Source organism: Lonchura striata, chromosome 4A (genome assembly GCF_050655825.1).
Source record: "Lonchura striata isolate lonStrDom1 chromosome 4A, ASM5065582v1, whole genome shotgun sequence".
NCBI classification, from domain to species: Eukaryota; Metazoa; Chordata; class Aves; order Passeriformes; family Estrildidae; genus Lonchura; species Lonchura striata.
Window position 1 is genome coordinate 3,949,249 of NC_140742.1, and position 17,258 is coordinate 3,966,506.

Here is a 17,258-nt window from a genome sequence, read left to right on the forward strand (position 1 = left end):
TTCATGGATGTAATCTAGAAGTAGCTTTTGGCACATGAAGTTCCTTTCCTTCAGATGTGGATCTGAATTTTAAAAAGAATACTAATACTGCCTCTCTTGCAACAGCACAGCGAGAAATTCAGATTTACCATTTTAATTGCCTATTATTATCAAAAGCTTCTAACAGTCATGGTTTTGTCTCAGAAGGCCCCGTTTGGGATGTGCTACTGCACCTCCATCTCCTGATGCAAAAAAACAAAAATGTCTAGGACTACTTGCTTCAGATCTTGCACTTGGGCAGACAATTTCTCTCAGGTCTATTTTGTTGTGCTGAAGTTCTCTACAAGATAAACTGAGTAGCACTGAAGCTGCAGAAACGTGGGCTAGGGAAGTAATGACAAAAATCACCTGAATACCCAAATTAAAGCCATGTCTTTCTCACAGTAAGACTGATGATGCTTGGAGGATAAGAGTAGAAACACAAATTAAAGCTGTCAAATGAAGAAATTGGGCTGGGAATACCTGGGCAGAGTGATGCTAATACACCTGGAAGCCACGGAACTGCCCCAGCTTCCCTCCTCAGAACCTGCCAAAACTCTCTGGGGCCAGTTGTCCTACTGGTAATAATCCTTGAGCCACTGTTCTTCCTGCTTACAGAAAGCTGTGCTTCGTTGTGGTTCTGGGAGATTTGAGTCTTTCATTACCAGTGCAGCTCCACTGCTGCATTACACCAGTATAATGTCAGCTAACTGTGAGCCCTCGACAGCTCCAGCTGGAAATGCCAAAGGGTTACACATTTCACACACACCTAAACCCCATTTTTCACTCACTCACCTCTGCTTTGCAGCTCAGCTGTGAGTTGCCTTTCCAAGCTCTCTCGTAGTTCTCGCTCTCTACAAAGCTCCATCTTTAACTCCTTCTTTTCCTGCTGTATCTGCTTTTCCTGGACTCTTGCATTGTCCACAGCCACTTTCAGCAGGCCCTAAAATACACACAAATGCATGGTCTGAAAACACCGTTTTCTTTCAGCAGGGACAAAATTCATCCACTTGTTTCTTTTACACCCTCTAGGAAAACAGAAAGATTAGAAGCAGGAACCTACAGACCTGAAACACAACTAGGCACTGGAAGTAACTAATTCTGGAGTTATATATGAGGAATTTTGTGGCATCGAATCATTCAGTACAGCTTTGGTTAATTTGGTTGCACATACAGTGCCATGTCTCTGCTCACCTCAATAACTGCAGAGAGAGCACTGCAGGAATAATGAGAATAGTGAATTTCAATATGACTCTTATTGCCAATTATTAAGTCAAATATACAATGTATGAAACCCTTCCATGACTGATAACTCCAGGGAGAGAGGAAACCTAAGTACGACATTAAATTAAAGAGATGGGAAACTGCAAATATGAAATAGTTCTTGAAACTTTTTAAGAGTGCAAAAGAAACACACGTTATCTATCATGACATAACCTGGCCCTGTAGAGAAAATTTACCTGAATGTTGGTTAATAGTGTTTCTACTGATGAAAGACCATCAGCAAAAAGAAATGGCGCCGGAAATCCAGGAGGCAAGGCCTGTCCAGCCAGTTGGACTTTATCTAAGGTTGGTTTCATTATTGGAATGGCAATTTGGACCTCTTCTGTAAAGATAGGTTTAAAAGCGACATCAGAAAGCATTGGAAATATAGGTGACTGTAATTTGTAGAAACTAGCATTTTGTTTATCTGGAAGTCAAAATACAAGTGCGTTAGTAAAATCAACATTGTTTCAGTCTTTGTGCAGCTGGGACTGTTGCCAAGGCAAGTTGGCAAAATAGTACAGAACAATAATCAATACACTGAGACTATAACACAGCTGTAATGGAGTACAGACTATTATATCTCAAATTCCACAGAATTATACACAGAATTATAACAGTATTACGCAGTTCATTAAACCTGAATGACCTGTCTTCATCCTGTCATGTTTGCCATTCTGTGATGTGTGTTTTTTGTTGGTATAACCTTGGCAAAATTCTAATCAAGGAATGTATCACATCTCTTTACTCCTTTACCTTTCCCCTTCCCGTGCTCAGCAGTAAATAATCTCCACTGAGTCATCCATCCCCTCTGCCAGCGCTGCTTGCAACTGGAGCATCTCCTACAGAGAGCAAACTGGGGCCTGCCAGCTTCCCCATTCATTCCATCTTTCAAACACACGGTGTGGGTATAGATCAAGCTGTGCACAGACAGCAGAAATGTGTATCCAGAAAGAAACAATGTTAGAAATTGTTTTTTTTCTAGAATCCCTTCAATTTGGTGAGGATTCAGTACTATCACCAATGAACTCCCAGTTTTGAATAGAATAACTGAAAAATCTTCTAGGACAGTAGATGTAGCTCCTTCTCTCAGATCCCTGTGAGTATTTCTTCCCATATATTCATTTTAATTGCTGAAAATCACACAATTAAAATGTAGCTGTGTCTGAAGCCAAACTTTGTACAATTCTTTCACTCTGAAATGCTAAAAAAAATACTTCTGTGCAATATTCCAGTCTCTCTCTCTCTCCCTCTCTCTCTCTCTCTCTCTCTCTCTATATATATATATATATATATATAATGATCCTGCACTTGTAGAAATCATGACAAGTGTCTGCCCAGCTCCTCCCTTTTAGAGAAGCCTGTGATCCCTGCCTTGGCCATGAGCTCCTGATCCCAGTGCTCGCCCAGGGCAGCAGCACAGCCAGCCCCCAGAGTTTCACCTGTCAAGTGCCCTCGTCATATTAAAGCCTGAATTTACAATTAGACCACACCATATTCAAAAGGTCTCCCTCTCCCATTCCTGTTTTTAAGGAATAAACAACTTAAAAAGCATCTGACAACTAACTAACCCAGGGTGTCTCCACTGCAGCACCATTTTCTGGTGTAACACACACCAGGAGCCTCCATTGAGCTGCACTTTTTGCATCCACCTGACAACAAACCAGGAGCATTAGCTGTTTTAAAGTATTCTTTGAAATCTCTGGTTTGGGAGTATTTTGTCTTTGCTTTGTGAGTTCATTAAACAGAACATCTTCCTAATGATTTTTCAGGACTAATAACAAAAGCCAGTAACCTCCACATGTCCTCGGAGAAGGCATCTTAGATGAAATTTAAGTGATCCATTTAAAAAATCCCAACTCGGGTAACAAACTCAGACCACAGAGTTTGTGCTGATTCAGACACACCATTTCTCATATTCAAATATATCAGTGGCAGAGTTTTTAAAATAACCTGATTAGTTGTCACACATGATGCCACACAGAAGTAACAGCGAAGCCATGGAGTCACAAAAGACTAAACAGAAGTGGCATTTGAAAAAGAAAGCAATACATGAAGTATGCATAACAAAACTGGAGCTGCCCTAACACCTCTAGAAATCTCTGCTATTTGGAGATGAAAGTAATAACATTAAATTGGCCGAAAGGAAAATTACTATTGACTGTGAAGACAGGTTGCATGGTCTATGGTTTGTAATGCTACTGTACAGCAGATTGAAGTTTCAAAATAGTATTACTCTTCTTTAAAGAGATAGACACAGCTAAATTAGGTGCTGCTTGCTGCAGTGAGGATCAAATGCAAAAAGAATCATATTTCATCAGACCTAGTCAACACCAGGAAAATAAATAGAAATATAAGAGGTATGCAGGCAATGATTCATTTTGATAATCTGGCCCAAGAGAGACACATAGAGACAGCACACAGATCTAAGCTTCTACCAAAAGACAAATAGGACACAGAGGGTGGGAATTGGGATGACAGTGTAGCAGAGGTCACATCGATTTTCAGCAGCAGTTTTCACACAGATGAGATAACCCTGGACTCTATTTGGCCCATTGTTCATATCCTACCTGTCCCAGAAGCAATAAATTTCCAAGTCCCAGAAAAAGGGCAGTAAAGAAGAAGGATTCTACTTATGACTTCTTATGATTAAGTTTTTGTGCTAACCAAACATGCTTTGCAGACCAAGGTCACATTGCATGTTAAAGTCTGTAATAGCTGAAACTAGAAGCAGCATATTATGTTTTAGCGTATATGGGTGGAAACTGTCAAACCATTCATCATTTTTTTTCTGATTGAAATCACACTCTGCAAAGATGAATGATAAATGCATTAGAAATCTATTTCAATCTTGTAATAGGTCTTCACATCTGAACGGTGTCTACATCTTGCCCATGCTCTGAATAAGTGCACAGTTAGGCATAAATTTATTAGCTAGACTTGAGGAATCATAATTGGTAAAGCAATTAAAAATGGCATGTGCTGAAAGCATTTCTTGGGGACTGTATCAAATGCATCTCTTTAATGGAAAAAAATAATGTTGATTTAAGGATTTTGATTTTAAACACCACTAAAAATATAAATGCTAAAAGCTGCACTCACATATACAATACAACAGAATAAGCAAGAAATAAAGCCAAGACAGCTACAGTGTGACCAAGGACACAAACAACCTTTCTGATTATTGAAGCAAAGTGGGAACTACTTTTATCGAGCCTGTTTGTTAAACCTGCCATGCTTTATAAAAGCATTCAGGAATCCATTTAGAGTGCAGTCTTTTCATTTTAATTTCTAGCTGACATCCAGATGAATAGATGAAAGTAAGAATTATACTGCAGAGCAAAGAAATACACAGTAAACACTAACAGTGAATGGAGTATCATCCTGGGAAAGCACACAGAAATCTGCTAGGAAGTTTCTTGCTCTTAATTCAATATGCTTAAGTATTTCATCTTCTGTCTTCTGCCTAAATTGCAGGAACAGGGATTGGCAAATGAAGCATCAACCTCCAGACTGAACACAGCACTGGGAACATGGGGAATGTGAATTGCTCCCTGCACGGCCCAAACCAACAGGCACTTTTATTTGCCAGCTGGTTTATTTTCTTTCAGAAGGCATGTTTTTAAACCCATCACTCACAGCCCTGATCCACTGGAAATGCCACATCCCTCTCAAAACAAGGGAGAAGTATTAAAGGTGCAATTTACACTGGTTAGACCACCAAGTTATTTCTTCTCATGCACTTAAAAACTTTATCTACCTGGAGCTGTAGGAGCATTATTCACCTCCATCAGCTCACAGACTATAACCCATGCATTAAATGAATGCATGGCATATGGAGGAGAGAGAAACAATTGATACAGGATTTATAGTTATTAACCTGTTAGTTACTAACCAAGATATTTGATCTCAGAAACCCTTCAGGCAGGGATAAGAAGATGGTTTTGGACACAGATGGTAGCTGGGTCACTTCTTTTCCCTGCCTGCAGCATAAAATTTAGAAACCCAAGGACTGAAGTGGTTTATTACAATTGTAATTCTTTGAGTTTCATACCTCAGTGATGGGGATTACATTTAATGGCCCATAGTTACAGAACAACCTGGATACTCTAATGGACTTCTTTGACTTTTAATAAAATAAAGCAGAGGATTTGCAACATCAGCTGGGTTGTCTGTATGACTCATCTCTGAAAGTAAAATATGTATTTGAAATACCATTATTTGCCCAAAGACCTGACAGAATCATCTGTTATATCTTCATGGTGGCAAGAGGTGTCCTGACTTCCAGCTCTACATCTGCTTCACAACAGGGATTGGTAGTGTCCAAACATGGGTATTTTAATGCAATTAGGGCTAAAATTTTAATTTTTGACTGCAAAATCAGTTTTTTGAAAGAGACTTATTTTAATTTGAAATTTTGACTCCTTGATCATCAGTGAGAAAAGAGATGTCTCCTGTAAACCAGGCACCAAGCAGAAATTTAGTGCTTTAACCTTGTGATTCAGGTACCAAATTTAAAGTCACTGCTATTCTTATTAATTACAGCCCCTGAATGAACGGGGTCAATGAATGCAATTGAGAAGTAGCTGATTAATCCAGTGCAGTACCTTTAAATGAGATTTCATTTCATTTTCCAGTGACCGATACAAGCGTTGTTCACTACTGAGCTTTGCCAGGAAAAACTCCACTTTGAGAACAGCATCTAACAATTAAATACACATTTCCTATACATTTCCATGCTGCCTTAAAAGCTTCTAGAAACAACCAGAGAACAGTACCATCAACTGCTCCACTTATCTGTGTCCAAGCAGGTTCCCACCTGTGCACTCTGAAATCACTCGATTTTGTCTGAACAAGTGTTCAATAAAACTTTTTCAGTGGGATCAGCAGGAAATGGAAGCCATACAACCATGGAAGTATTGAGGCTGGCAAAAAGCTGTAAGGTCATGATGGAGTCCAGCTGTTCCCCAGCACTGCCAAGGCCACCACTGACCGTGTCCACAAGTGCCACATCCACATGGCTTTTAAATACCTCCAGGGATGGGAACTCCAGGGCTGCACATCCCTTTCCATGAAGGAATTTTTCCAGTATCCAGCCTGAGCCTCCCCTGGCACAGCTCAAAGCTGTTCCCATTTTCTGGGAGCAGAGCCCGACCCCTCCCTGGCTGTCCCCTCCTGCCAGGAGCTGTGCAGAGCCACAAGGTCCCCCCTGAGCCTCCTTTTCTCCAGGCTGAGCCCCCCCAGCTCCCTCAGCCCCTTCCCAGCTCCGTCCCCGTCCCTGGACTCTCTCCAGCCCCTCTCTGTCCCTCTGGTCACGAGGGTCCCCCCAGCAGTGCCAGCACAGGGGACAGCACTGCCCTGGTCCCCCGGGCACCGTTCCTGATCTCAGGAATGATGAGGGTGTTTCCTCCCAAAGGACATCACAGAGATGCCACTTGAGGTTTGAATACGAGGAGGCGGCAAAAAGCAAAGAAATGAAAATTTCACTAGAAAAGGCTGAAATTACAGTTTATAAATTGCCTTTATCTGCACACTCTTTATCAAGAGGTGTGTAATTATACAGCTTTGACATTTTCATCAGTGTACTCTCATTAATAACCCAGAAAATTATATCTATTTATAACTTTAACATATTTACAATATACTCTGATGTTCACATGGCACTGGCAGTAAAAATCACCTGAAAATATTTTATTAATTCAAGCCTTAAAAACAAAGATCTGAGTTAGATGAAATGCTTGGTTTACAATAATAACAAAATATGAAAGTAAAAAGTGCAGCAATTCACTGGCTCAACATCAGAACTAAAGTTTCACAGCACATAACCTCAGTCTGAAGTTCAGTATGTACAGACTAAGAAAAACAAATACAACTGATGGTACCTTGTTAAATTCTGTTAATTAAAGAGAAGCCAAAGTACTCCTACTAAGGCTCCTAAATACATATATAAAGAGCCTTCAAAATGCTATTTTTTATATTCAGAATTATTTACAATTTGTAGTTTGTCCATATTATTAATATATTTGCTTTCTCCTCTAAGCTGCTCCTCAGGCAGGTTTTCGTAATCTGGATTCCAAAATATTTCAAGTTGCTATGTGCTTTAAAATGCTTCTTAATCTAGAGAGAAGCTTAAAAACTATTGATGTGCATTTTCCATAAGGCAATTTAAAATGACTATTTTGTTCAGGCACCAGTACCTTGTCACTCCTCACCACGATGAGGAGGATTTTTTCTGTGAAATAATGCGAACTATTCAATGTAAGTTTAGTAGCAAAATTACTGTGGCATGGAAGAAAGGGGGAAAATGAAACAAAATAAACAAAATCCTCCTCATGGTCATTAGCAGGAGGTTATAAAATTTTTCTCAGCTAACTCTCCTATTAACATTCACAAAGGGTTTTTTTTCATGGTGATTTTTAAGCATCACTGTAGTCTGACTATTCCTCTACTGAGATTTTAAAGTGTCAGATGAGGATGGGTAGGAGGAATTTGCCAAGAAGGAAAAAAAAAAGATTCTTCAATTTTCTTCACGGATTCAGCTTTTCCCTATTAATGTTGAGATTATTTCTTCAACTATTTTGTTGCAAATATTTATGACTCCATATGGAACAACAGATGTTGAAGAGAAGGGATAGCAGAAAAGACTTCATTTTCAGCAATTACCCTGCTACTTGTTGTCATACTGTAGGTGTTCTTAGTGCATCTATTTTACATACCACCCTGTCCTTTCACACACTGCAAAAATGTCAGTTTGGATAATTAATGTAATAACTGTAGTCCAAATCATTTCCACAATGAAAAAAAAAAATATAAATAGGACAACAGGAGGAAGAAATCAGGAAGGCAGAGGGAAGAGAGGAATTGCTTTAGCAGTTCTTCTGGAATATCTGATCAGGAATCAGTTTGCAAAGCTGCATTAGGTCCTTGATACAAAATCTTTCCCTTTGGGAGAGATTCCAGCGACTGTCACCAAGAAGAGAAATCATACCAAGAAACAGGAAAACAAAGCTATGCAGGAAACAGGATAATCCTGGAGGATCCTATACAGTCAACACCACAGAGAAATTACAGTTGTATATTGATTTATGCTAACACAGCACTTGTGACACACAAGGTACTTAACCTCTTATTATATTTTAAAATAGTATCAAACTAATATTAATATTATTACTGTTGAGTTCAATTTCTTAAAGTACACTTATAGCCAGCAGTTAAGCCTTTCAAATATTTGAAACAGGAGGAATACTCCATTTCCTGGATATTCCTGGATAATTATTCTTGCTTTATTAAGGTTTATTTTACAGCTGTGTAAAATAGGTTGTAAAGGACAATTCTGCTATTATGTCTTCCCCTGCTTAGGCTTAATAAATATTATATTCCACACCATCCATTAAAGCCAAGCGGTGGAGAAAATAGGAGTGGTAGTAATCTCCTCCACAGATGTAAAATACCTTTAATAAAATAAGGGTGTATAACAGTCAGGAACAAATTACTGAAGTCTGCTTTAATAAAATAGTACCCTTAAAGCAGTATTACTCTTAAGGTACTGACATTCCCACTGGTGATGCAGTGTATCCCTTCAAAGCAGTGCAGCTTGTTAAAATGGCAAGATATCTTTTTGCAATAGAGTGTTTGTGTCCAGGCAGATACAAGGTTTGTATAGAATGCATCCAGGGAGCCATAAAACTGGTGGGAAACATATTTCTCTGTGGTATTTTAGTACTTCGAAAAATTCAATCACTGGGAAAAAAATGTTTTGCTGTAAACATCTGAAGAGCATTATAAAAGCAATGGCTTCCCACAGCACCTGCTTAAATAATTTTAAGAGGGAGTGAGTATGTCTTTGCTCGTCTTCTAAAACTTGTAGAAAGCTTCTCCTATTAATTTCCCTGGTGCTGTCAGGCCAGGGCACTTTTAATCAGAAATAATTATGAGTGCAATTGGGGAATGTTCACCAGCAGGATTTTTTTGCACTGCAGAAATAAGACAACTTTCAAAACTGATCGTTAGGAGAAATATGATTAACAGGAAAATATACCCATAGAGAGATGAGCACCTGAAAGGTTTGCTTCTGAATGAATTATGAATTCCTCAGATGTCAATAAAGGACTCTGCTTATATATCCCAGCGTTTGAATTCAGTTCAGTTACACATTGATTTTATAAACCCTGATTAAGCATGAGAAATCCATTCCCTTTTACTGCACCTGTTTCAATTCTGACTTTTCCCCAGAAACCTTTAACCTTGCCCCAGATCCTGATCCGTCCCAGGAAGCCCAGAGCACATCCCGATCCCATCTCCACTCCCAGTGCCACCAGTCAGACACTGCCAGTACCTCCTGCAGGACTCCAGGTCGCAGACACAACCCAGACACAGGCAACCCTCTCTGGGGCTGAGGAACAGTTCTGAGCACAGAACTGATCTCTGTGCTCCTCCCTTGCTGAGCTAGGAGGGCAAGGAGGAGCCCCTGAGGCAGAAACACAGCCCTGGTGTGGGGATGTGACAGGGCAGTGACAGAGTGACCAGACTCAGGGATACTCCAGCAGCAATCCGTGCGGAGCTGCCTGGCCATGGCAACTCCTCACCACCAAATAATTACACGATGCTCTGGGGAAAGACAAGTTTTCCTAGCACACAGCCAATCTATCAACAGGAAAACCTCTTCCTGACCCAAATGGCAGCTGTGATCAGGGTATAAATGGAAGCTAAGCACCAAACTCTGCACATGCACTGGTCTGCAGCCTAATAACTGGGAGATCTGCAGCTGTCACTTGGCCTGAGCGCTTTTAAAGGGTCAAATACTGAGGAGAGGAAAGAAGAGAACTTTCTGCAGAAGGCAGCAGCTATCTGACTTTAATCTGCTGTGTTCCTGCCTCAGAGGAGCTGAGTTGCTGGGGAGGTGGATGCTGTTCTGTTGTGCTCACCTCTGTGTTGACCACCTTCTTCAGTGACCCCCAGCACGTAACAGAGACAAAACATCATTTGTAAAAAAAAGGTGTGAATTATTTCAGCAATTCCAGGGACTGCTTCCCTCTCAATGGTTCCCTGAATGGTGCAGGATTGCAACTCCCAGCAACTCTCAGCAGTTTCCCTCTACTCCTCTATGCCCAACCACCCTGTGCCATCAACGTGAACAGCACAATTCATAAAGCCATGCTCTATTACAGAGTGCACGTGGCAGAGTGTGACAGCACAACCCAGATATTTGGGTAAATTCCATTAAAAACAATGTCACACCTGCTGAAGGCAAGGCACAAAAGCTAGAGAATTGAGCAATGAGGATTTTTTCCCCTCGCAGCCATGTCTAGGTACAATCCCATTCTTTTGGTGGTTTAGCATTGCAATCCCATCACTTGTAAAACTTTAAGGAACTTCATGAACATTTTGTTTCTGAAGCACTATAATTTATATAGTAGGCCAAGACAAAAAAAAAATGCCAGTGGTGTCATAATTACTAAATAAAACCTACTGAACAGATTTTTGGATAAACCATTGGAGTTACTTTGGAGTCAACTAAAACAAGATACAATTACACAGGAACCCAGACCTCTGGTGCATTCACAGATTTCACACCAGCCTTGGATTTGGTTGGTAGCTGAAAAATCCAGTTTTATGGACCTGCCACTTTCTGTGGCTTCTGGATTTGGCAGCTGATGCCTGAGGAGATGGTGAGGGGCCACAGAGAGCAGAGCTCTGCCACTGGCTCCCAAGGAAAAGTGGAGGGGAGGAACACAACACCTTCTTAAGCACCCTCCCACTTCAAATACTGAAGGTGAAAAACCAGTGACCAAAATCAAAAATAGCTTGAACAAGTTTAAAGAAGGGGGTAACTAAAAAGTATCAAATAATTGCCCACGTTTTTCTTCCAAAAGACAGGATTGAGGGTCTGCACTCCATCAGTGCATCTCTCCTTCCAGGGGGACTCCCAGCAGGCCAGCCAGGAGCATGAACTTACTGCTCTAAGCCACATTATAAACTCTATAAGCATAAACCCCTTTACAAACATTTAGGTTTTGATTACTGCTCCTGTGACGTACAGCTTTTAGCAAGCCAAGCGTTTTCTTTTCCCAACTGCCTCACTCTCTTTGCAGGGCACATTATATTTTCACTTTGGCTTATTCTACCTCCTCGCTTTGAAACCCTGCATTACTTGAGAGAGTGGCTGACATCCCCATTCATGATAGTGCACAAAATGAAGCTTAATGAATCCCCAAAGCAATGTACTTCACGTGCTAAAATCAATGTACATTGCCTGCTACAGTATCTCCCTGTGAAATGGAGGCATTTGCTCAGAAATTTCTATCTCAACAGGGTCTTTTTTCTTTTTGTAGCGTTTAACTGCCTTTTGTCTGCTCTTGTCTCCCTCCAGTGTTGCTCAGATGGCAATCTTTTATTCCTTGTGCAAACTCATTTGGAAAATGCTGGATGGGCTACAGCTGTGTACTGCTATGTAAGGTCTAATCCATGTCAAGCAGTGCTTTATACACACTGAATAAACACAATGAAGCAATGTTTTAATTGATTATTAAAAAGGCAGGGTTCTGAGCTGAAAGCAGTATTTAAAATCAGATTTAATCAGCTAGTTTTGTACAATTCTGAAAGGTAGTGATGCTGTACATGCTGCCACTCCAGCCCTGGGGTTCTCACAGGGGTGACTGCAGGCCCAGGGGAAGGGGCTGGGGATAAACCTATTTCTGGGTGGTTTGTGCCAATTTCCAAGGCTGTGGCTGATGAAAAACAAGCAGTGGATCAAAATATCAATGAACACAAACCTTACCCGGGAAGGTGTTTTCCCACACAGCTTCCAGGAAAATAAAATCCACATTTTTCCAAAGTCAGTCCAGGTGCTCAGGAACCTTTGCAGTTCAGTCTCAAACACTGAAATCTGCTCTGGCTTTTACGATGCAGAGTCTGGATTTACACTCTCTGGTATAAATATTAGACTTCAAATCAACCTGCACTGCATCTGACAAAGGTAGCTGAGCTGGATGTGCAGCCTAGAGCCATAAAAAGTCTCTTTATGTGATTTGTTTAAACCAACAGTTATTAGACAGTGCAACGAAATTATTTTTGAACTCAGAAACAGTAATAATAGTAATAATGAAAGATAAATAATTGGTAATCAAAATACTCATTCATCCCAAAAGGGTGCCTCTGACCCTCCACAGGACACTCCAGCCGAGGAACCACAGATTTTCTGAAGGACTTTGTTAAAGTTTGGGCAATGATTAGTCTGAAATTAAATCCAAAATCTAAATTCTTCTTCTTTATTCCAATAAACATTCTCCACTGACTGTACTTTTCTGTGGTACTCCACGAATCTAAGAGAAAAAGGCATTGTAAAACAACTAAGTTTCTCTCTCCTTTTTTCTTCAAATAAAACTACCACTGTTTTCCTGAAATTTAGGTAGGAAAAACTGGTAATGTCTATTAGGTGGCAGAATGAAAAATCTTTTATTAGCTTGAAGTACATGAATTATCAATCAAATGAGAAGTAAGCAGAGAGCAGCTGAAAATGGCAAAGTGCTATAATTGCAAATGATGTCTTGTGCATGACTGTGTCTCAAGAATTGTTACAGGATGCTGTGCAAAAACCTCCAACATTTATATCCACAGTCCAAAATAATATGGTCCATTACAATGACGTACTTTAGAGCAGAAATATCATTTTTTATGCTTCACATTGTTTCTGTTCTAGACTGTGAATCTATATTTTGTTTTATTTTTTAGAAAGGATGAATTTACCTTAGAGAACTGACAGCTTACATGAATATTTTACTTTTGTGTGCAAGTAACAGGAAAAAAACATGGCATAAAACTCAAGCCCCAAGTTCCTCAGAATTCCTACTGAGAATAAATTTTATGTTTATTTGTATTTCATTTTCCTTGAACAACTGCCTTTCCCTTGGGTATTTATTAAAAGCATAAAAAAGAATGAGCCAAATTCACTTCTCAATAACATCCATTCAGCATTGTTGGAGCTTGCAAAATTGCACTAGACCAGCCAAGGGGAAAACTTCACTCACTGTTTAGTAAATATATATAATTTTTTTTTCTGGTTGAGAAGATGTATTGTTTAATCTTTCAATTCTCTGCCTGCCCCTGCTTATCAAAGGAGAAAAAGCAGCTGTTTGGTTATAAATCCGTGACCTCACACAGGAATAATGTGATGTATGTGCTGGGCTGGGGGTTACTCAGGGCAGTCCTGCACCAGGCAATTCCCACTGTGCTGAGGATTCCAGCTTGGCTCCCACCTCCACAAAGCAATAAGTTACATTTTCTTCTGTACAATTTGCCTGAAGACTCCCTTAAATCATCTTATCTGGCCTGCATTCTCAACCCCTCAGATTGAGGCAGTGTTAGGAGGGGAATTCAAGTGAATTTGGCCACTGGGAGGGTCCGTTCCCAGTGCAAGGCTGGAGCAGCATTTTTATAGTGCATGGCAGACAGATGAATCAGGGAAATCCACAAAAAACAAGAGAACAGAAGGTGCTGGCTGGGCTGTGACCAAAGCAGAGCTGGTTCATGATGCAGCCAAGGTGTCCCCACGTGTCCCTCCCACCTCCTGCCCACCTGGCTGGGCTGGGCTGCCCAGGGTCGCTCTTCACCTGCTGCTGCAGGTGCCTTAAAGCTGACCTGACCCCAAAACCCCAGTTCCCATGATGGAAGATCACTTCTCCCACCAGCAGCATGGGTTTTGCACGGTTTGATCTCACCTTTTTTTAACCAGAGCTTGCAGCAAAGGTTATTAAGACACAGAAACTGTGACTCCTAAACAGAGCACGTGGCCAAGAGCAGGGGTCAGTGCTTCTCGTCCGCTGCTACCCACGAAATTACAGTTGATAGCTTTGGGAGTAGAAAAATGATGCCTTTAAGGTCTAAGCCAGTGTTTTCAGGCATCTTGTGGATTGTCTTTACTGCCAGCACAAGAACCCCCCCAAATCCAGGAGCGAGTAATGTGACCATTGCCCTTGGCAGCACCATTAAACTGGGCAGTGAACTACTTCAAATGGCTGCGAGTGTTAAACATTAGTTCTGCCTTAAGTAGGTTGATTTTAACAGTCAAATGTGCACGGCAGTCTATGTGAACATTAAAAGCACCTTTCAAACTTAATTTTACAGAACTGTTAACGACCAGAACAAACTATTGAAGGCGAAGAAGAAAAGTCATTATTTCAACAGATGAAAGGAAACAGTAAATTAACGCTCTTGTTTTAAAAGGGGGCTTAGTAACTTATCTTCTTTAAGGAAATACCATTAACTGGAGGTACCATGGATATTTCACTTAATATGTTTATGGTTTGGGGTTTCTTTTCTCTTCTGACCTTTAAAAATGAGGTCTGAGACGAAAGGAGAGCCGTAAATCTTTAACTGAAATACAACAAGTTCCAGAAACTGCTTTATCAAAATCATAGCAAGGGAATCGGTTCCTAAATATCAACATTACGTGTCATACACACACACACATCAAAGCCATCAACAGCAACAACCTTTATGGCCACAGAGGCCTCTAAATTCTGAAGAAAGCAGGAAGACAGAACCAGAATGACTCAGAAATATTCCTAACATACCACCAGTGCCTACGTACATAAAAAAACCCTAGGGACAGCTAAACTAATCCTATTATTACATTAAGAAATATCCAGGGAGAAATTTGTCATAGTTTAGAAAATGTTAAGCTGCTTGTTATAAATACAAAACACACCAGTTTTTGTGCATGAGCTGTTATTCAGTGCAATTTTGAAAACTGTTTAAAAACAGTCACTGGCTTGTAAGCAAGATTTTCTTACCATATGTGTTGCAATATGGAAGCAGATTGTGGACATTTCCAAAGGAATTTCAGACATATATTTTAAAAACCTTTACAGCAAAATTTAGGTGTTCATTAGGGTTTTTTTGTGGACATGCATTTTCTACACAAACAAAAAAGGTACTGATTTAAATGTGATTACTGATTTTAACTTATTCTACATAATCAACATAGCTATATATGCTTTTCATTCTGAAATCACTCACTTGCAGACCTCAAATGATGAAATGGTTAATTGTCCTCATGGCTTACACATGTCCAATTTGAAAATACAGTCAAATTTAGAATTTCTTCAGCAAAGCTGCATTGCTGATAAAGGGGGCTTTAATCTGGGGTTTTAATTAGTATTTTTTCATGAAGGATACTTTAGTAATGATATTACATTGTACTGTACGCGTCTTAATCTCCAAGTGCTTATGCAGATTTCTAGGGATGCTAAATGCTACATCCATACGCATCCATACAGGACATACATGACCTAAGAGGTAAGGAAATAAGTGCACACAGAATTTAGCAATCCTGAAGTAAATTGAGAACCAGAAGGTCAGGAAAAACTGATGATGTGGCCTCAGCAAGCACTGGCTTTGACAGGAAAGCCAATTTAAGTAGTTCCCACGCCCCACAGCACAGCTCAGCAGCCCCTTCTGTGAAAATCTTTTGGATGCCTATTTTTAAACTGCATCGTATAAAGAGTCTCTTCACTAACACCTCTGGATGATGCAGGATTATTATTTTGGGGAGACATTTTCTTGCTGAAGGTATTTTGATGTGAGAATAGGCACAATGTGGTTCATTCTTACACATTATTTAAATCATGGCAGTTAATGTCATGTCAGATAAAAATAGGAGTGAGAGTTGTTTAAGGCCCTTTATTTTTTGAACAAGCAAAATGTATTATTTTACCTGACTTAAAGAAAAAATTGCAGAATGTGCAGAAAAGTACCCATGACTTTGTGGTATGAAAGAAGTCTACTCCACAAATTAAGTCTCCCTTTAACAGTCTCATTTGAGGGTATTACAGGGGGTAATCGAAGGAACAACAGTTGAAGACAACCCTTCAAGAGAGAACTGCAAATCAGAAAACCTTTAACCAGTGTTATCAAACCCACCCAGACACTGTCAGCTCCACTACCCAGCCCAAGCTCAGCCTGCCACTCCTGCATCCATCAGCCTGTGCTGGATTGATCATGATTTGGTATTGAGATGTGATAAATACCACCACGTGCAAGCCTTCAAACAGCCACTCCTGAAATGCACAGTGACAGTGCCGTTGCTATAAACATATCTGCACCAATTATTAGGCTAAGAAGAATTTGTGAGCTAGCAGTCTAAAATCATAAGTTTTAGCTGCACACAGCAAGGTATACACTTATTTAAAAATAAATGTGAAATTCAGTCTTCCACAAAAGCAGCAGTGTCATGAGAAAACTCGGGCTTAAAGTTTTGTAAACGCTGCGTTTTCAATATTAGAGTGTCAGTCTTCATTCACTCTCTGACAAGGTTGTCAATCAAACAGCAATCTAGTTTTGTGAGACTTTAACCAAAGATCAAAGCAATGATACTGCTGAGTTCACATTACCTTCCCAGAGATAACTACTTGAGCACTTTCACAGCACTGCATCGATATTAACTTTGCACCCTTCCTTCCAAGCAAATAAAACAGGACAAAGTTTGACAGCCCTGCTGGCTTCTGCTCTCAGCCCTGATCCAAGCTGAATCCCAGTGCCATTCCCTCTATCCCTTAGAACTCCTCCTGGATATTGAAGGTGAGGACTGCAGGACTTGCGTTCAGTTGCACTTTCATCAATTAAAAGAAAATGAAAAGTGCTTTCTGTCTCCTCTGAGGAACACATCAAATGTCTTTTCCTCAATAACAATAGTTGGGCAATAAAAAGATGAGTGAGCAAAATGTGGTATATCATTGTTTTGCCTTTGACTCCAGCCCAATGGCAAATGAAAGGCATCCAAAATCAATTTCCAGAAGCTAATAAATTCAGTATGTGAAAGCAGTGAAAATATAACTTTTGCAGCCTCATCATCAAGCTGATTTGTAAGCAAAGCTGGGCCCAATTCCTGCACCCTATGGCACCCATATTTTCAGTTTCATGTCGGTAATATACCATTTCTACACCTTTTCTATTCCAGGGCTAAACAGAGAGATATATGC

General features: G+C 40.1%; 1 protein-coding gene across 7 annotated transcripts in view; it reads right to left on the bottom strand.

Moving 5' to 3' along the window:
• Positions 1–17,258, bottom strand: part of DACH2 (dachshund family transcription factor 2) — a 247,375-nt gene that overhangs the window by 12,416 nt on the left and 217,701 nt on the right. For all 7 annotated transcript variants that reach the window (XM_021531417.4, XM_021531418.4, XM_085570457.1 and 4 more), the window contains exons 8-9: positions 1,479–1,624; positions 814–961 (exon numbers count right to left, since the gene is read on the bottom strand). In XM_021531417.4, coding sequence (XP_021387092.1) covers positions 814–961; positions 1,479–1,624 — 294 coding nt within the window. The remainder of the gene's footprint in view (positions 1–813; positions 962–1,478; positions 1,625–17,258) is intronic.